The sequence below is a fragment of the Pongo pygmaeus genome, chromosome 16 (assembly GCF_028885625.2).
Source record: "Pongo pygmaeus isolate AG05252 chromosome 16, NHGRI_mPonPyg2-v2.0_pri, whole genome shotgun sequence".
Taxonomy (NCBI): domain Eukaryota; kingdom Metazoa; phylum Chordata; class Mammalia; order Primates; family Hominidae; genus Pongo; species Pongo pygmaeus.
In genome coordinates, this window is record NC_072389.2 from 45,183,377 (window position 1) to 45,204,554 (window position 21,178).

The window sequence follows — 21,178 nt, forward strand, 5'->3', positions numbered from 1 at the left end:
TCCCTCCTCTTCAATAGCAAAGACATCCTTGTGTAGAACAGAGTGTGTGGCCATACGTGACTTATGGTTATTCATTTGGTACAATGCATGCTGCTGCTTCCTGTGAGTGGCATAGACAGTTAACAGATCATGCCTCACTTTTAAGAAACCGTTTTTTGTTTTTAGTTTGTGTCTTCTGTAAGTGCTATTATTGGGACATTTTCCCTCTGTTTTCCTCCACACAGGTCACTTAACTGGGATGGTTGGCACTGCTCTCTATGTAAGCCCAGAGGTCCAAGGAAGCACCAAATCTGCATACAACCAGGTAAGGGGTTTTGTGGGGAAAAGGAATCTCAAAATTAAGGTAATAGGACATCTAGATCACAGCATTTGGGGTTTAGTCCCGGCTAAAATAGTCAGGACATCCACTCGTTCACACTCCAGGAAGGACTCATGGTCCTAAGGATAGTGACTGAAACTGGCAGTGCTGCTGCCAGAAGCGTACAGTCCATCCATCCATCCATCCATCCATCCATTCATCCATTCATTCATCCATTCATTCATCCATCCATCCATCCATCCACCCACCCATCCATCCATCCACCCACCCATCCACCCATCTACCCATCCACCCACCTGTCCATCCACCCGTCCATCCACCCATCCATCCACCCGTCCATCCACCCATCCATCCGTCCATCCATCCATTCATCCATCCATCCATCCATCCATCCATCCATCCATCCATCCATCCATCCAAAGAATGTGCAAACCAACCCCTATCTTGGGCAAGGTGCCAGGAACAGATGTGGCTCCAGCCCTCAGGGAGCTTGTCCACTGGTGGATGAAACAGACAACAAACAAATAAGTAAAAAATAAAAGATATAGTCACAAATTGTGGTGAGGGCTAGGAAGAAAAAAAAATGGAACTGAGTGACAAAGAGAACAGATTGACCAGGGAAGATCTCTTGAGAGGATGGCATTTAGGATAAAGGATGAGAAAGGACAAGCCACACAGATTTGGGGGCTGACACATGCCAGGGAGGGAGATGGTGAGAAGCAGAGGAAACTGCACACATAAAGAGAAAGCCCTGAGTGAGAGAGAGCTTGGCACATTTAAGACAGCCAAAAGGAAGGCTAGTGTGGCCACAGTGTGGCAAGCAACAGAGTACAGAGGCATGAAGTGAAGCTGGAAAAGAAGGCAGGGAAAGATCACACAGAGCCAGGTTGGCCTGGATAAGGAGTGTGCATTTAATTTGAAGTACACAGGGAGCCAATGAAGAATCTTGAGCAAGAGACTTCACTCTGGCTGCTGCGAGGAGGCTCTGCAGGAAGTCCTGGTAGGGCGGTTGGCAGCTGGAACTGGACTGCAAGCAGTAGAAATGGAGAGAAGTGTGCTGAGTTAGGAAGGGAATTGAGAGATTTTCCTAACGGAATGGATGTTGGATGAGAACGAGGAAGGGAAAAAGTCAAGGGCTCAGGTTTCTTTCTGGAGCACCTGGGTGAAGAGTATTTGACTGAAGTGAGGAAAGCTAAGGAAAGACATAAGAGGAAGGAGGAGAAGATGACAGGAAAATTCAGTTTGAGGCATGTTAGTTTGAAATATCTGATGAGAAATCCAATTAGAGATGTCGAGTAGATTGTTAGAGACCCAACACTTGAGTGCAGAGGAAAGGTGAGAATCAGAAGGATAAATTTGAAATCAGCACACAGATAGGATTTAAAGCTGTGAGACTGGATGAGATCACTTAGGGCAAGAGTGTAAAGCTAAACTTTAAAAACACATTAGGTGCCAGGCATGGTAGTTCATGCCTATAATCCCAGGACTTTGGGAGGCTGAGGCGGGAGGATTGCCTGAGCTCAGTAGTTCAAAACTAGCCTGAGTAACATAGCGAGACCTCATCCCTACTAAACATCAAAAAAATTAGCCAGGCCTGGTGGCACACATCTATAGTCCCGGCTCCTCAGGAGGCTGAGGTGGGAGGACTGCTTGAGGCCGGGAGATTGGGGCTGCAGTGAGCTATGATCATGCCAGTGCACTCCAGCCTGGGCAACGGAGCAAGACCCTGTCTGAATCAATTATATATGTATAAAATAAAATACATTAGGAAAGCAATTTGCATCAAAGCAAATGCTCAGGCTTGCAGTGGAGATTCAAGCCTGGGTTTTGGTTCTGACAGGGAGCATTGGACAACAACATAAAGTTGAAACAGACCTCTAAGTACCTGGTAAGGGTGAGGGTTAGGGTATCAGGAGATGGACTGCACACACTGTGAGTGTGGGCAGACACCTTTAGTGTCATTATTATTATTTTTTTTTTTTTGAGATGGAGTCTTGCTCTTTTCGCCCAGGCTGGAGCACAGCGGTGGGCTATCAGCTGACTGCAACCTCCGCCTCCCAGGTTCAAGCGATTCTCCTGCCTCAGACTCCCGAGCAGCTGGGATTACAGACGCCTGCCACCACGCCTGGCTAATTTTTGTATTTTTAGTAGAGACAGGATTTCGCCATGTTGGCCAGGCTGGTCTCGAACTCCTGACCTCAGGTGATCCACTTGCCTCGGCCTCCCAAAGTGCTGGGATTACAGGCATGAGCCACTGCACCTGGCCATATATACATATTTTTTTTAAAAACCAAAATGGGGGCATCTTAGACATCAGTAATAAATATCCCTGAGTGGTGGGATCATGAGATTGCTATTTTATTCTTGGTGCTTTTATTCTATGTTTTCTATAGCCAACATGTACAGGAAATGCCACAGTGAATGTTTTTAAGATGTCGGAGGTCACCAGTGACAATTCAAGAGTCTTGCCGCCCCCTCTTTGAGTCCAAATGTATTCAAGAGTATTTCTTGAAAATGTTTTCCATTGTCCTGAAAGTGGCTCTGCACCTCTGTGCCCCTGACCATGTGCAGTCTTTTCCTCGGCAGCCGTGTCATGCTCGGTTTCCTCAGACGCACTCCCTTCCCAACGCCATCTTCTCCTTCATGGCACCCTACTTAGATTTTCTCTGCACTGACTTGCCTTTTTGCTTCTTTCTTCTTTTTATTATAGATACTTTTTTTGTTTTTGTCAATTACTTAATAGTTATCTTGATTATTTATATCCTTCTAGTTTTTTGACTTTAGTGTTTTTTTCTGTAGCTGTTTATTTTTATTTTTTATTTTTTTCCTAGCTTATGGAGGTATGATTGATGAAACTTGTCTATATTTAGGGTGTACAATGTGATGTTTTGATATATGTGTACATTGTGAAATGATTACCACAACGAAGCTGACCAACATACCCATCACCTCACCTAGTTTCCATTTTTTGTGTGTGGTAAGAACACTTGAGAGCTACTTTCTTAGCAAACCTCAAGAATACAATGCATTATTATTAATTATAGTCACCATGCTGTGCTTTAGATCTCCAGAATGTATTCATTTTATAACTGAAAATGTGTGCCCTTTGACCAGCACCTCCCCTTGACCTCCAGTCCCCAGCCCCTGGTAGCCACCATTCTATTCTCTGTTACTGTGGGTTTGACTTTTATTTAGATTCCACATACCAGTGAGATCATGTAGTATTTGCCTTTCTGTGTCTAGCTTATTTCACCTAACATAATGTCCTCCAGGTTCATCTATGTTGTCACTAATGGCAAGATTCTCTTCTTTTTGAAGGCCATATGACCCTGTAGTCAGGAGCTGGCCTTTTCTATCAGCTGCAGATTTTGGTCTGTGTTTCACTTTTAAGATAATTAGCTAAGATGTGAAACAAAGCAAATTCTTATGATCAATCTCAGTTGTCCTTGCTCTTCAGCCATTATTTCCAGTTTTCAGCCAGTGGTTTTCTATGTCTGTGGATACAACTAAACCAGTTACCATTAATTTTCCAGGAAGGCCAGGCGTGTTGGCTCATGCCTGTAATCCCAGCACTTTAGGAGGCCAAGGTGGGTGAATCACTTGAGTCCAGGAGTTGGAGACCAGCCTGGGCAACATGGCAAAACCCAGTCTGTACAAAAAATACACACAAAAAAATTAGCTGGGCATGGCGGTGCACACCTGTAGTCCCAGCTACTTGGGAGGCTGAGGTGGAAGGATTGCTTGAGCCCAGGAGGCAGAGGTTGCAGTGAGCCGAGATTGCACCACTGCACTTCAGCCTGGGTGACAGAGTGAGACCCTGCCTCAAAAAAGAAAAAAAATTTCTAGGAAAATGTTTAAAGACATCATGCCAAATATTTTATCATCATCTAAATACAAAATATATCATTTAGCCTTTATAACCATAATTTTTAAGAACAAATCTTCACATTTTTCCAGTGTGACCTGTTTTGTACTCATACAAACTTTATTTCAGCTAACAATGCTTATCCTATAATTCCCTGGTAAATTATACTTTCATATCAAGGCTCTCTAAATGCAATTATTCTTCCCCCTCAGAAAGTGGATCTCTTCAGCCTGGGAATTATCTTCTTTGAGATGTCCTATCACCCCATGGTCACAGCTTCAGAAAGGATCTTTGTTCTCAACCAACTCAGAGATGTATGTATCAGGTGTTTTAGTGCCTACATTTTCAGTAACCCGAATCTGAGCACAGAGATCAGAATTCAAAGCAGGATATTTTTTCTGGTATTTATAATATAGAAGAGGCTGCCCTACTGTAATTTTAATGACTCATTTATTCAGATATGCCAGACTAACCAGTTTTCCCATTTTTAGTGAAACATTTTTCTGAGGAAAGGAAGTCACCTCAGTTAAGTTCTTAAAATAGCAGTTTTGGGAGCCAAAGATCATCAGCATGTAGGAGGGATCTTACTGGTCTCTCTACTATGTTTCCACAGCGAGGTAAATGGAACCCTACCTCCGATGATGGGAAACTTGCCCCAGTTTTGTTTGTTTTTGGAAATCTTATCTGGAGAAATTGCTAGGTTATAGTTGCTTTTTAAAAAATTATTCTGAGATTCACTCTTGATTTTAAAGCAAAAGAAGAAGCCACAAAATTGGGCTTGATATGAATATGGTTATAACGAGGAAGTAGATTGTAAAGAAATGGGTATTTAGTTCTAGAAGTTAAAGATGCCTGTTGAATGGACCAGGTGTAGTAATGTCTAAAGAAAACTACCGAGACCAGAAGTTAAAATGGGTCTGAAAAAAATATATGTCCCTTGAAATGTTTTTCCCAATGAAATTTCCATTTGTGTTCTTGGGATTAATCCTTGCCTCATTTACTACCTGAGCTAAAAAGGGACCAAAGTTACATGTGCGAGGTCAGAGATGCCCATGAGCAAACAGCATTAAGATGAAAGTGAAGAGTGAGGTTTGGGTGAGGGTGATTTAAATTCACATATTTATGAGCAAGACATCTGGAGAGCCACCTTCTTTCTTACTGAGCAGAGTGAAGCAGGAATATTTATTAAGTTAATTCATAAACACGGTAACTAGAATGCAGTAAGAATACTCCTGTATTCCACTATAAGAACACGTCTCTGGATAATTTTGAAAACAAATTATTTTACTGTCAGTACAGTGTGGACAGCTGTGTTCGTAAAGCATAGGACTAAGTGAAGTGATTACTGTTGCCTCGCCTTGACTGCAATGCTCTTAGATGATTGTGTCCTTAATGAAGTGCCTTTCTTTAGTCTGAAATTCATGTTTATTTACCAGAAAGGTGAGAACTTTTGGAGAAGTAGAGATTTTTTTTCTCTTACTCTATCTGTGTTGGTATATGGGTGTGTGTGTGTGTGGTTTTTTTTTTTTTTGCCTTTTTTCATCTGCATGTTTAATTAAACTACTTTGTTGTTCTCTGAAGCCATTAGGTTTTTACTTTGTAACCAGATGTGCTTTCTGCCCCTTGAAATTTTTTTCTCAGTGAAATTTCCATTTATGTTTTTGGGGTTAGTCCATGCCTCTGTTACTGCCTGAGCTAAAAGGGACCAATGTTATAGTACGTGAGGTCAAAGGTGCAGACAGCATTAGGACGAAAGTGAAGAGTGAGGTTTGGGTGAGGCTATCATTTGGGTAAAGTTTATATTAAAATAATATGTATGTAATTGGAAGAATAAGCGTCAGGTTTCAGGAAGGTATCACCTATCTTTCCTTGCTAGCAAGTTTTTATTTCTGTATTTGATTTTCTTACTTATGGTGAATAAATGCTTTCACTGTGGCAGTCTGCCAAAACCTTGCTGATTTGAATATATTTTTTTAGCCTACTTCGCCTAAGTTTCCAGAAGACTTTGATGATGGAGAGCATGCAAAGCAGGTAATTTTCTGATGCGTCAATTACTATGTCTTCAGTCTTGCATTTTAATTATTATTTTTCTTCTTTTTCAATTAGTAATCTTCTGCCACTCATTCTCTTGTGTCCTGGGAACATCGTGGGGAAAAAATATGAAAAGATGAAGCACTTAAAATGTTATTAGACTTGAACTACACCATAAAAATGCCAAGGGCTGGCACAGAAAATTAACAAACTGCAGGGTTCTTTTGTGCAATTCATTGTGCTTTTGAAGTGCTATTTGGACCCTTGGCTTAGCTGTTGAAAAAAAAAAAAGAATCCTTTTACAGCTCATTGTTTTTGATAAAGCTTGGGGCTTTAAGAAAAGAATATAATTTAAAACTGTAATTTTGTTCTGTTTTGTGGTTGCAGTAGCTCAGATTATGGGGGAAGAGTTGCATTTTCTGGACAGTCTATTGTTACGGTATTTTAAAGCAAAATAATTTCTCCTATATACCATAAATATCTGAGTATATGTGTGTGTGACTCACGACATAGGCTAATATTGGCATCCAGCAAATATTAAAAAAAATATTATTGGTGAATTTGTGTATTGGGCTTCTGGTATGCCTTTCTTCTGAGTGCCAGTTGTTTGTCTTGGTACAGTGGTTAATACTCTTGTCATATGGAAGTTTATTTCTTAAACTGACTTACGATTATAATCAAGGCAAATCCCTTATTTAAATCATTAATGTTGAGAACAAAAGCATAGATGGAATATTGTGTTAATTTGGTGCTTCTTGCTTGCTGGTTATGTATCTGAATGGACATGCCACTTTTCTAGACTTTAATTTTCCTCACCTATAAAATAAAAAGATTAAGTACTCCTTATTTATATTAGCACTAACATTGTGTCATTTGGTAATGTTTAACATGATGGTTATTTATAGCTGTAGGGACCTATTCTGCCTCATCTGTTTAATTAGTGAAGGCCATTAGAAATACATTGAGTCACGTTTCTGCTTCTTTTGGTAGCTATTATGGTTTCTGGATGTCATAAGTAAATGTTCATTTCATAGCCTTTCCTTATGACAAGGTCAGTCTTATTTGGTGTTTCCCCTTGTTGACAGCTATGATGGCCCAGGAACTATACAAACTATTTTTCATCATGAGGACTGCACTCCTACCATCAGATATATATTAGATACCCTTGAGCATTTGAGTCTGGGCTGTACAAATTGGCACCAAAACAAAAACAACAAAACCACAACCACCTCCCATGTCATAGTCATTGCTTTTTAGCTGAAAGGAGGAAACTTAGAAGATGCTTATAGAATGAGCATAACATAATTTTTTGCCATGCATATTTACCAGTACAGCAGGGTCTATTATGCTCAATAGGGTATTCTTGTTTTTGGCCGTTTAATATAACTTTCATAAAAGTTGTATCATGTCATTTTCTTTCTATATAATACCCTGTATCCCATACAAAGTAATTGTCTGTGTTTTTATTTTACCATAAGACTGGAAGGAGAGTGGTGGGGGGGATATATTTTAAAGATTTATAATTAGAAAATGCTTAATGAAGTCCATCTGATAATTGAGGTTTTCTTATCTCAAATATTTCTCTAACTCCTTATAAATCTTTATTATAAACAAGAGGATTAAGCATCATTAAGGAACCTCTCAAAGGTTTAGATTGCCTTCATATGGTTCACTGCTTTAATGAGGTGGCTATGAAGATATAACAAATGAGTAACATAAATCACGAGAATTCAAGGGAATGGTATCAATGCAAATAACATAAATGGAGAAGAAACCGTTAAAACAATATGTTTTACATTGCTTTTAGGATTCTAGCAGCTATTATGCATTACAATTTCTACTAAAATTAGGCACGTAAAGCTATTTGTTTTATCTTTTTACATCTTTTTATACAATATTTTGTGTGTTTATAAGGCCTAATTTCTGCTTCTATGTAGTTGTCGAGTTGATTTTTTTTGGTTGTGACAATAATGTAAAAAAAGGAGGGGCCTCCTTTTAAGAAATGTTCATATTACATTGTTGCACAACTCTGTGGTCATAATAAAGTAGAAAAAATAATGACGTATTCAGAAATTTCAGAATGCCAGTTAAGTGCAAGAATAGTGGTACCTTTTCTTTGACCTGAACTGACTACTGACTTGTCCGGAGAATAGCTGAGCGTTATCCATTGCGTCCCATCAGCCGTGTACCTGGGTTTTATTGTAGAAATCAGTCATCTCCTGGCTGTTGAACCACGATCCAGCAAAACGGCCCACAGCCACAGAACTGCTCAAGAGTGAGCTGCTGCCCCCACCCCAGATGGAGGAGTCAGAGCTGCATGAAGTACTGCACCACACACTGACCAACGTGGATGGGAAGGCCTACCGCACCATGATGGCCCAGATCTTCTCCCAGCGCATCTCCCCTGCCATCGATTACACCTATGACAGTGACATACTGAAGGTGGGCTTAAGCCACGCTGCACAAAGGGAGCTTCACCTGGTCCACAAAAGGATCAAGCCAGTTTCTCACAGATTCTTTTAATGCCTCCAGCATAAGTTCTTATGTGAGGTATTGGAAGCCCCTAAAAGTACATGCAAAACATGTGTATATGCATTCAGGGAAGAGGACCCATACTTTCAATCACCTACTTGAAGGAGTCCTTGACCTTTCCTCCTCCCTACCCACCCAAGAGATTAAGAAGCAGTGCCTACAAAAATTAGCCATGCCTTGGTGGCATGCACCTGTAATCCCAGCTACTCAGGAGGCTGAGGCAGGAGAATCACTTGAACCCAGGAGGCAGGTGGAGGTTGCAGTGAGCCGAGATCGCGCCACTGCACTCCAGCCTGGGAGACAGAGCAAGACCCCATCTCAAAAAAAAAAAGAAAAAAGAAACAGTGCATTTAGAGACTGATCCCTAGCCCAAATGCCCAGAGCCAAAAGCATCAACCAGCTCATATCTAGATGAAGTAGAAAGTAGTTCCCAGTGCTGGTTGCACATCTACTTCATCCCAGAAACTCTCTGACAGTGCAGATGCTCAGGTCCCATAGCCCATCTAGTGGCTCAGAATCTCCAGGTGTGAGGCATTTCAGAATCTCGTTAAAAGCTCCCAAGCAGTTTCTGAAGTATAGCCAGGTTGCCAGTTTGGGGAGACTTTAACATTTAATTTATTTTAAAAAGAAAAAAAATCTGAAGCATATTAGTGAAATGTTAAAATTTGATAAAGTTGGGTGAGTAGATAACAGATATTTGTTATATTATCTATATGTTTCTGTATGCTTAATATATATGATATAATTTTAAAAGATAAAGTAGTAGAGGAAGTCATGGTAAAATTTATGCAACATCAGTATAGATTTTAGAGACCAAACACAATTTTTACTGGCTGGCAATATTATTATAGAAAGATATTTGCAGGATTATAGGTGACTTTTTTATAGATGTCTTTTTTCTTGTCTGTTGTTTCTAAATTTTCTATAGTGAAATGGAACTACTTTTATAATACAAAAACAAATAAAAAAGAAAGCTATTGGTAAAATATGTAAATGCCATGTAGCTTTCAACAGGCCTGCCATGAATCACCTTGGTATGTGGGAGGGGCCTGATGCTGTTAGGTGGTCATCGCACCACAGTATCCCTGAGAGTTAGGGAGAATGTGTTTATTTGATTAGCTCCCCCTGAAAGGCAAATATCAATGTGGCCAAGAATTTGGACTTTGAACCCAGGCAACCTTCCCATTGCTTGAAAGGTTAGCTCTTGCTTTCCAAAGCAGGCCATGAAAAGATATGTGTCCTCTTCCCTGATGTGTTCAAAGAGGGATGGACTTGTCAAGACTTCTCTTTTGAACCTGGAAATAATCGATGTAGTGCCTACTGCAAGCCACAGATTAATATTTTAAAGGATCCCTTTCATAAGGCTTCAATGATGACGTTTTAATCGGTCCTGTTTTAGGGCAACTTCTCAATCCGTACAGCCAAGATGCAGCAGCACGTGTGTGAAACCATCATCCGCATCTTTAAGAGACACGGTATGTACGCCCTTTTTAAAAATGATATTTCTTCTCATAAGACTTTTTTCGTCATTAGAAAGTACTGTTAGTGTTCGGGCATATCACATTTTACTTTCAAATTCAGTTATAAATAATTGACATCATATGGAATTTAAGCTTATTTTTGAAACTGATTTGAATATTGCAGCCTTACTATTAATACTAAAATGCAATTGGTTTGTGGAGTCAGAAATATGACCAAACTGTCAAACTTAACTCTAGATGAGCTCTCTATTTATAAATGTAGAGAACTAAAGAAAAACTGATATGACTTCAATGTCCCCAGTAGCGATTACTTAACTGTCAGGTTTGTGTTAATTTTAGGTTGCCTCCTAAGGAGAATGTGAACCTGATGAGCTATTTTTTCTCATTTGGTGTAGGAGCTGTTCAGTTGTGTACCCCACTACTACTTCCCCGAAACAGACAAATATATGAGCACAACGAAGCTGCCCTATTCATGGACCACAGCGGGATGCTGGTGATGCTTCCTTTTGACCTGCGGGTGAGGCTGGGAACACACTGCTGACAATCAGGATGCTGTATCTAGTCACAGGGATGGCATCTCTGTTAAAGGGTTTTTTCCCTAGGCTTATATTATAAATGTCACCTTTAGGAACTGCATTCTTGAGGAAGTTGTCAGAGTGAGAGCGTTATTGGAGTGGAGGAAATGTTTGGTCCTGAATGCCTCCACCTTACTAATAGCACAGGTATTTATAGCTCTAGGAACTGGAGGAACCCTGCATTGCAGGTGCCACATGTGCACCCCCCAGTGTTGAGTGACCACAGCAGGTTAACCCCACCCACTTAGACAAATAAATGTAGTTTGTTTGTTTTTTTAACTTCCTGGCTAGATCTTCAGTAAACATCCTAACATGTTAATGTCTGGAACAGTTAAATTCTTCTAACAGCAAGTGTCTCTCCTAATTGGGTATGCTGAGTTTTGTCTGTGCCTGCTTTCTTCCGACCCCCAGGGATCCCGTCGACAGCAGCAGTCTTACTAGTCTTTCACTCACACAGCGTTGGCTGCTAACAAGCTATCTGTGGTGCTGTATGATAGAGCAAGGAAAACATGCAATGTGTGTGACAGACAAGGTTTAATACCTCTCACGTACAGAAAGCACTGACAAGTGGAGACATGAGCAAAGGATATAACCAGGCAGCTCTCAGAAGAGAAAATGTGCATGGCTGATAAACTTCTGAAAAGCTGTTCCGCCTCACCAATAATAAAGAAGTGCAAAGCTGTCTCAACTTCACCCGTCAGACAGGAAACATTTTTAAATTAATGTTATCCAGAGATGACAGGAGTGTAGGAAGATGGGTATTTTCATATGTTGCTGATGGGAATGCGGACTGCTAAACCTTTAGAAAAGTAATCTAAAAGTTTATAATAAAACTTAAAATTTTGATGCACATTCTTTATCCTTAGAACCCAGCAATCCCACTTTGAGCAATTTACTCAAAGAAAGAAAAACACATCAGTGTATGAATGTTAAAAGGATGTTAATTGCCATATTATTGTGGTAGTCAAAAACTGTCTGCCTGTTTATCAATAGGAAAATGGTTGAATAATTTGTCACCAATATTATGGAATATTAAGGAGCTATTGAAAAGAACATTGAGCTAGGCACAGTGGCTCGTGCCTGTAATTCCAGAACTTTAGGAGGCCTAGGTAGGAGGAGTGCTTGAGCCCAGTAGTTCAAGACCAGCCTGGGCAACATAGGAAGACCCCATCTTTACAAAAAATTTAAAAATTAGCCCAGTGTGGTGGCTTGTGCCTGTGGTCTCAGCTACTTGGGAGGTTAAGGCGGGAGGATTGGCTGAGCCCAGGAAGTCAAGGCTTCAGTGAGCCATGATTCTGCCACTGCACTCCAGCCTGGGAAACAGGGCAAGACTCTGTCTCAAAAAGAAAATTAAAAAAAATTTTTTTGTAGAAACGGGCTCTCACTGTGTTGCCCAGGCTGGTCGCAAACTCCTGGACTCAAGCAGATCCTTCTGCCTCAGCCTCCCAAAATACTGGACTTACAGGCGTGAGCCACCATGCCCAGCCAATCTATATTTTTATATAGATTAAATATGTATTTTTTATATATGTATAAGATGAAAATACAGTCAGCCCTTCGTACATATCCTTGGATTCCACTTTCACATATCCAGCCAACTGTGGATGGAAAATACTCAGAAAAAAAAATTCCAACAAGCAAAACTTGAATTTACCATGTGCTAAACACCGCATTGAATCCATACAAAAGAAGGGATGTATAGGCATAGTAGTAGATATTATAAGTAATCTAAAGATGATTTAAAATGTACAGGAGGATGCGCATAGGCTATAGGCAAATGCTCTGTCATTTTATATCAGGAGCTTAACCATCCACTGATTTTGGTATCCTTGGGGGAGTCCTGGAACCAATTTCTGAGGGACAACTGTACATATTTAGATATAGCCATATTTATACTTGATTTGTAGGAATGTGCATGGCACATTGTTAGCTTTTTTAAAAAAGTAAATTTCAAAGGAACTCTATTATCCCATTTTTATTATAGAGAAAGGAAAGTTTTTTTTAAAAAAAAAATATGTGTACAGGAGGCTGAGGCAGGAGAATCACTTGAACCTGGGAAGCAGAGGTTGCAGTGAGCTGAGATTGCATCACTGCACTCCAGCGTGGATGACAGAGCAAGACCCTGTCTGAAAAACAACAACAACAAAACAAAAAACAAAAAACTGTACATAAGGTATACTGTGTGTGTTTCCATGTACTTTTTTGTTTTATTATTATTATTATTATTTTTGAGACGGAGTCTCACTCTGTCTCCCAGGCTGGAGGACAGTGGCGTGATTTCGGCTCACTGCAAGCTCCGCCTCCCGGGTTCACGCCATTCCCCTGCCTCACCCTCCCAAGTAGCTGGGACTATAGGTGCCCGCCACCATGCCCGGCTAATTTTTTGTATTTTTAGTAGAGACAGGGTTTCACCGTATTAGCCAGGATGGTCTCAGTCTCCTGACCTCGTGATATGCCCACCTCGGCCTCCCAGAGTGCTGGGATTACAGGCGTGAGCCACCGCACCCGGCCTGCATACACTTGATATATGTGTAGATATATATATTTGGCCCTCTACATCCTTGGGTGGGTTCTGCATCCATGGATCCAACCGAGGATGGAAGATACCCAGAAAAAAAAAAAAAAATTCACAAAGTTTCAAAAAGCAAAACTTGAACTTGTCACATTGACGTGTCTGAATGACCGTGCACATCAGGTTGTTTGTATCACCAAAGAGTAAGGTGTCAAAGAATACACTCATTTGACCATACTTTTTGGAGGGGGGAGCGGAATCTTTTTTTAAATGTATGTCATATGGCTTATTGTGAAACAGGTTTTGTGTTCATAGTCTAAGAAGAAATTCCTTCCACATTCCTCGCTTCTATTTTTCTTTTATAGTGAGTAAAGTGATGTGGGATTATTCTGAGGCAGAGGTAAATAAACAGCAAATCAGATCAGACATTTGCGCTTTGTTAAAAAAAAAAGAATAGAAGTACAAATATTTACATAGCTATACTTAAAGCTGGCTTCTTATTCTCTAAATATTAGGAGACTAAAGTGCAGATTTTTAAATATCAGCTCCCGTTTTATAAGCTGATATTCAAATGCAAAAAATTAAAAAGTGAATGTATGTTGAGAATTTGGCCCATCAGTATTAATGATACTATGTTGGATCTGTTGGGGCAATCTAACAATGGTTTTACTAGTTGTGGTTACTATTTGAAGGTGGTTATTAAGAATTTATTCTAAGAGATTGATAGGAAAATCAGGAAATTCACCGTAAGAGATAATACCCATTTTGACTGCATTACTGTAAAAGCGACATTTTTTAAAAATTCATAAATAAATAACTTGCACTAATTTTAATTGGACATAATAAAAGCTCCACAGAGAATATTTAACTAAAAGTGAATTTAAAAAAAAACCTAAGAAATGCCACAGTGAATAAGGTTGATGGTATGTCTAGCAGCAGAGTCCACCACTGACCAAAACACTGAAGAACATTTCAGGGAGTGTGAGTGGTGAGCAGTGCATAACTTAGTGAATATACTAAAAGCCACTGAAGTACATACTTTAAAGGGGTGAACTTTATGGGACGGGAGTTATGTTTCAATAAAGCCACTATTAACAAAAGGAGTGTGGTAGCTGGCACATTTTGACATTGACCTATCATATTTTGTTTATTTTTCAGATCCCTTTTGCAAGATATGTGGCAAGAAATAATATATTGAATTTAAAACGGTAAGAAACAATAGGGGATTCCATTTGGTAGACATAGGAAAATAGTTGAATAATTTGACAACCAAGAAAGAATATTTTATTTCCTGTGATCCTTACACAGTTAAGAATTCTGGGTTAAGAATATTGAGCTTAGAATATGAGCCAGAAGCCCAGCCACAGTACCCCTTCCTGTAAGGTAACTAGGACTGTTAGAAGGAATGTAGCAGGTAGGTACCATCATGTTCCCACAGTCTATTCTGTGCCTTCTAAATGTCCCCAAGCAACATAACTAATTATTTTCACAAACGGTTGCTTGATAAAAACATCTGGCTGTTCATGATCACAGATGGCCCCTTTTAAAACTTAATTGGTGGGACAAATGGCCGTTGGTCTCTATGTGAAAACTGCCTACACAGGTAACCGAACAAAAGCTGCTTGTAGAGAAGTGGAGTAAACCCAGCAGGAACGCTGAGCGCTGAGGACCTCCAGGCACTTAGCCCTGGAAAAAGGCTTTCTGTACATTCAAATACACAGGGGTCCAACACTGAGATCTTCATAATTTGGAGCAGTATTGTTGTCAATGAGGCACCCTACTTTAAGTCTCCTTTCTTCAACTGAAAGCAAAGCTCTTTACATGCTTTTATTCTAGCTACAAGTGAACAATTAATAATCGTAGTCCTATGGTGTGGGTATCCCTGTGTAGAAAGCAATCACCAAGGTAAAATTTTTTGGTGTAATTTCATCTCTATTTCAGACATTTAAAAAACCTTAAGCCCCATAGCTTAAAAGTGGCAAAACTGGGAATTGGAACCTAGATCACAAGGCAAGGCTGTTCCAGGGCAAATCTTTCTGTCAGTCCTCTTGATCATACCACTGATTAATTTTTTTTCATATTTGTTTCTTATATCTTGTTCAACAATTTCTCATACATATTTCTTTCTAGTAAGCAATGACCTTAGAAATCTGGGTTTCTCTCTCCAGATACTGCATAGAACGTGTGTTCAGGCCGCGCAAGTTAGATCGATTTCATCCCAAAGAACTTCTGGAGTGTGCATTTGATATTGTCACTTCTACCACCAACAGCTTTCTGCCAACTGCTGAAATTATCTACACTATCTATGAAATCATCCAAGAGTTTCCAGCACTTCAGGTTCCTTTCCATATTTTAACATTCCAAGATTCCCCACTATAGTTCTTCACCAAGTGTGGTGGGGAAAACCACAGCTACAGATCTGCTTCTCAGTCTGTCCTGGAGATGAATCACATCTTTACTAAAGTAACTGAGAAGAGCTTGGTGGTGTTGCTTTTGAGGTTCAGCTCAGGCTCTTACCTTCACAGGAACTGGTTTTGTTTTGGGGGATGGGTATTCTCTGCCCATTCTTCTAAAATGCAAAATATCAGGCTAAGATTCCTAAGATGCTCTTAGCCTGTTCATACCCTGTTTGGAACCCTCAGTGGCTCTATCCTATACCCGATCTCTTCACTCCCCAACTTCCCTTTTCACCAAGTCTGCATGCTGCCTAGCTGGTGGGGATTGCTTCCAACCCTTCTCAGGCTCCCCTCCCCACCCCACACACACACCCTGTCATTCCTGCCACCATCAGTCAAATGTTCCCATGTCTAGAAACTCTTTGCCCAGTCATGGTTTGGGCCCTTTCTCCCCAGGAAGACTGACTGCACCCTCATTAATTAGTTGGCCACCTTTTCTTCTCAACTCTCACAGGTCTTGATCTGAGACACCCATGTACTACCTTGAGTTATGTTCATTGTTTTCGCCAAGCAGAACATGTGTTTTTAGGGCAGAGCCTACGAGTCCGCTTTGCCATATACCCCATTGCAGCCAGCTCGGCACATGGCTCACCACTCGGTGAATACTCATTAATCGATTTGTGTGGACAAAAGTTAACGATAACTATTCCACTAGCCTGTGCTTATGAGTCAATTACTATTGGACCAGATCCTTCTGTCTTTGAAGTCAACTCTCTCGGGCTTTTTAACATAGCTGAAGACCAGTGAGAGTTGTTTTTGTTTTGTTTTGTTTTGTTTTGGAGACAGTGTCTCGCTGTGTCTCCCAGGATGGTGTGCAGTGATACTATCACGGCTCACTAGCCCCTACCTTCCAGGCTCAGGCAGTCCTCCTGCCTTGCTGCTTGAATAGCTGGGTCTACAGGCATGTGCCACTGACCCCAGCTAATTTTTTATTTTTTTGTAGAGATGGGGTTTCCCTATGTTCCCCAGGCTGGTCTTGAACTCTTGAGCTCAAGGGATCCTCCAACCTTGGCCTCCCAAAATGCTTGAATTACACAGGCATGAGCCACCACCCCAGCCAGTCTGAGTACTTTGGATGTATATAATATAGTATTAAATTAGAGTATACTCTGACTATAACAATGCAAAAAGAATGTATGAAAAAAATAAACTAGGAAGCCATATGCTAAATTCAACGCTTCCATTGTGTTAGGATGACAAATTGGTAGTAAGTTTCCAGATTTGGTCATGTACCAATAATTGCTTTTATAATGAAAATAGTAATTTTTCTCCATATCCCAGGAAAGAAATTACAGTATTTATTTGAACCATACCATGTTATTGAAAGCAATACTCTTACACTGTGGGATCCCAGAAGATAAACTCAGTCAAGTCTACATTATTCTGTATGATGCTGTGGTAAGCATTTAATTACTTATGATTTTGAAAGATAATAATAATAGTTCCTGATGATTTTCTTACCAGTGCAGCCATGAAACTGAATTGGGAGTCTTATGTCCTTCCTTCATTGCTCTAAATTGAAAGAACCAATTGATTTTAATTATATCAACAGTTAACAAGTATTGGTTGAGCTTTTGTTCCATCCTCAGCCCTGTGCTACTAATAACCTCCGGGGTGTTTTTTAAAAGGCTACCTTCTAATTTTAAAAGATCAAATTATTTAATTTGTAAGATAGTAAAGCTATTCACTAACCTACTTATTAAGGCAAGAAATACCAAGTAATTGGTCCTGATACTTGCCAATAATAATTTCAAAGATAGTTAACATTGACTGAGCCCCGCTCTGTGAGCTAGGCATTGTTCTGAGCTCCTCTGGTGGGTGAACTCACTTCATTCTCACACCAGTGCTGCTATTACCTTTCCTTTACAGAGACCAAGAGAGCGACTGTTCATGTTGAGAATATATAGTGTGCCTTGCCCTTGATTCTTCCAGTCTGCCTGTGCTTATCATTAAAGTCATGTATAGATTTGCATTGATTGAATTAGGGCAGAATGACTTCGACCTCTGATGGGGCCTCATTTACCACCTCCTCCCTGTGGGACTGAGGCTATGGCACCTCCAGTTACTCTTCGCTAATTTAGTCACATCATGGTATTCATTACTTTATAGTATATGTGCAGGTACAGAGCCTGGAAGGGGATGCATTGAAAAAATGAATTAGTGTTATATTATGATGCTAGGATGGAAGTGAATGCTTATGTTTTCTAATATCTTTTCATGTTAAGTTTTGTTTTCATAATGAATAAGAGGCATCTAGGAGATGTAAGAACTAACAGCACCAGAAAGTCTATGGTTAAGACAGAGTAGTGGAAGTCCTCACATAATGGCTTATTGTTTTTATACACCAAAAGGATTAACTAGCTTTTCTTTCATCTGGCAGGTACACATCAATGGCCCAAACTTTACTGCTTGTTTCTTAGTGGTTCTTTACTCCCCCTAAAGCTCTACTGCTGTTTGTCAGTGACAGATACAATATGATGTCAGTCAGACACTGGCAGAAACCCCAGGGATTGTGCAAGGGGCTTCAGCTCTTACTGATTCATGTCCCGCGGCTATGGCACGTCTGCCAGCGTGGGATGAAATGCCCAGAGCCTGGCCTTTGTTAGGGGAGCCCAGACCAAAATGACTCCCTCCCTGCCCAAACAAATGCCCTCATTAAGCCTGTCCAGATCTGGGTCACCTCACCATTCAGCAAGTACAACTTTCCCCTTTTAATTCTTTTGTCAGGGTTTTTCAGATTTTAAAATAAGTTAATTATGGTTTTGTGTGAATTGGGGGGAGAAAATTTTCTAATCACAGAATTCAATCTATCCTGTACCATTAGGAGCAGTTTGTTCAAAATGAAGGCTATAATTGTCAGAATTAGCCTGGAAATTGTGTCTTGTTCAGGGCCAGATTTGGCGACTCTCATTGTTACCTTTTTCTTCCACGTTAGACAGAGAAGCTGACGAGGAGAGAAGTGGAAGCTAAATTTTGTAATCTGTCTTTGTCTTCTAATAGTGTAAGTACCTTCTAATGGTATTATTACAGCTTTCTCTGTAATTTTGTGATACCAGAAAATGTCACCAAATTCTCGTTGCAGTAGGGTAGCAGCACTTCCTACCACCTCGCAGATGCAGTTTTTCTCTTGAGTGTTAGGTACCATGGCAACCTCTGGGATTAGGAGAAGGGAGAGACTAATGCTGTGATCAAAGAATGTCTCTCCATGCTTCTTCTTGATATGCTGTAATCATCCTGCTCTTTCTTGATCAGCAGATACTTTTCTTTGTCACCCCTTATAGAGCTATGCCTGGTAGAGCCTCCTGCTGAACATACCTAATACCAGTTGTCCTCTTTTGAATTAGATTATACGGGACTAGAAGGAGGCACAGAATTCTGCAAATTCATCTGGGGAGCTACCCTTCCCCTACCTCCATGTCTTCTAACTCCTCAGAGTTGAATTAAAGCTCTAGCTTTTCTGGTATGTCTCTTAATCTTAAAATCTTCCATTTGATCCCATCATCAATAAGGGAAATCTTATGGAGTAAACAGTTTGGTCATATTCTCTCTGTAGGCATCAGATTGATCCCAGATCTTTGGTACAGTAACCCACACTTAACTGAGTAGCTGAACAACAGAAGACAACAGGGATTTTGTACATTTTCCTGAATATTTAAATAAGAAAAGTTTTTTAATTTCCCGGAACCTGTCTAGCCCCTTGTCTGACACTCAATTATATGATTTTGCGTTGATCAGCAAAATTCACATATGGGATAGATTAAAATATGATTGTACACAGGGCAGGAAGAGTCACTCAATCTTTCGGACACCTACAGTGTGGCAGGCACAGTGGCAGGGATATAAAGAGGAGTCCATAGCCTGCATTCAGCTTCTTGGTTCATATTGGCCTTTAAAAAGCCACAAGGGGATATGCGCAGCATGTATCTGCCCTCAACTCTGTAAAACAACTTTCAGAGGGCACACGGAAACCAGAGTTCAAAGGAATCACCCCTTTGCAAGTAGCGAAAGTAAACCAGATGCATAGCACTAGGAGTTCTGAAAATTGAGTGAGGTTAAATCTTAAATATTTAATATTGGGGGAGATAGTAATGATATGCAAAGTAACACAACAGCTAAATATCCAAATATGAAGAACAATATACAGTATTTATGTATAATCTAAACATGTACACAGCACACACCTATGTGCAGAAATAGTCCCATGTGTAAATAGCACAGAGAATCTGCACAAGACTGCTCAGTTCAATGATTCTATACCCAAAGTTTCCAACCCAAAAGGTTATTTGAACTAAAGTCACATTTCAGAACGTCTTTTTTTTTTTTTTAAGAAAGTCTTATAAATATACATTTGGACGTAATAGCCACATTGGTTGTTCACATGTCAACTTATTTTCCTTCTGTTAGATCTCTAACCACTGGTTATTCGATGATGTTAAGCGTTAATTAGACGTGTTTGATTCACTTAAAAACAGAAAAATAGTATCTAATAAAGGTATTTGGTACTTTGATTATTTTAAAATGGACTCTAAGGGTATTAGGAAGGGGAGTAGAAATATTGCCAAAGAGTTTCACATATCTGACCCAGTCCTCTTATTTCACAAATGAGACACCTGAGGCCCAAAGAGATGTTGTGATTTGTCCTGAGTCACATGGAGTTAGTTGATGATAGGGTGAGGACCAAAATCTGGAGATATTGACTCCAGTGCTTCTGGTAGTTTATTATTGGGGTAATTTAATGTTCAAATTTATAGAGAAGAAATCATTTTTATTTTCTTAAAAAAATATTTTAAATCAAATACATGATTTTAAATTTAATTTTTTTTCTTTTTATTTTTTTTGAGACAAGGTCTTGCACTGTCACGCAGGCTAGATTACAGTGGCACAATCATAGTTCACTGTAACCTCAAGCTCTTGGGCTCAAGAGATCCTTCTGCCTCAGCCTCCCAGTTAATTTTTTTTTTCCTTTTTATAGAGGGATAGCAGGTGTGAGCCATAGCACCCAGCCAAAATTTTTATCTTTAATCCCTCTATTAGTCTGCTCTCACACTGCTAATAAAGATATATCCGAGAGTGGGTAATTTATAAAGGAAAGAGGTTTAATGGACTCACAGTTCCACATGGCTGGGGAGGCCTCACAATCATGGCAGAAGGCAAGGAGGAGAAAGTCACATCTTATGTGGATGGCAGAAGGCAAAGAGAGAGAACTTGTGCAGAGGAACTCCTCTTTATAAAATCATCAGATCTCATGAGACTTATTCACTATCACAAGACCAGCATGGGAAGGACCCGCCCCCATGATTCAATTACCTCCCACTGGGTCCCTCCCATGACACAGGGGAATTGTGGGAGCTACAATTCAAGATAAAATTTGCGTGGGGACACAGCCAAACCATATCATTCCACCCAT

At 40.0% G+C, this 21,178-nt stretch overlaps 1 protein-coding gene across 4 annotated transcripts in view; it reads left to right on the top strand.

Moving 5' to 3' along the window:
• Positions 1–21,178, top strand: part of EIF2AK4 (eukaryotic translation initiation factor 2 alpha kinase 4) — a 103,730-nt gene that overhangs the window by 60,433 nt on the left and 22,119 nt on the right. For 2 of the 4 annotated variants that reach the window (XM_054450905.2, XM_054450907.2), the window contains exons 18-27: positions 225–304; positions 4,397–4,498; positions 6,162–6,215; positions 8,421–8,657; positions 10,147–10,222; positions 10,624–10,745; positions 14,474–14,523; positions 15,484–15,652; positions 17,053–17,169; positions 18,707–18,772. In XM_054450905.2, coding sequence (XP_054306880.1) covers positions 225–304; positions 4,397–4,498; positions 6,162–6,215; positions 8,421–8,657; positions 10,147–10,222; positions 10,624–10,745; positions 14,474–14,523; positions 15,484–15,652; positions 17,053–17,169; positions 18,707–18,772 — 1,073 coding nt within the window. The remainder of the gene's footprint in view (positions 1–224; positions 305–4,396; positions 4,499–6,161; positions 6,216–8,420; positions 8,658–10,146; positions 10,223–10,623; positions 10,746–14,473; positions 14,524–15,483; positions 15,653–17,052; positions 17,170–18,706; positions 18,773–21,178) is intronic. The other 2 variants (XM_063652581.1, XM_054450906.2) reach the window with 2 other exon arrangements.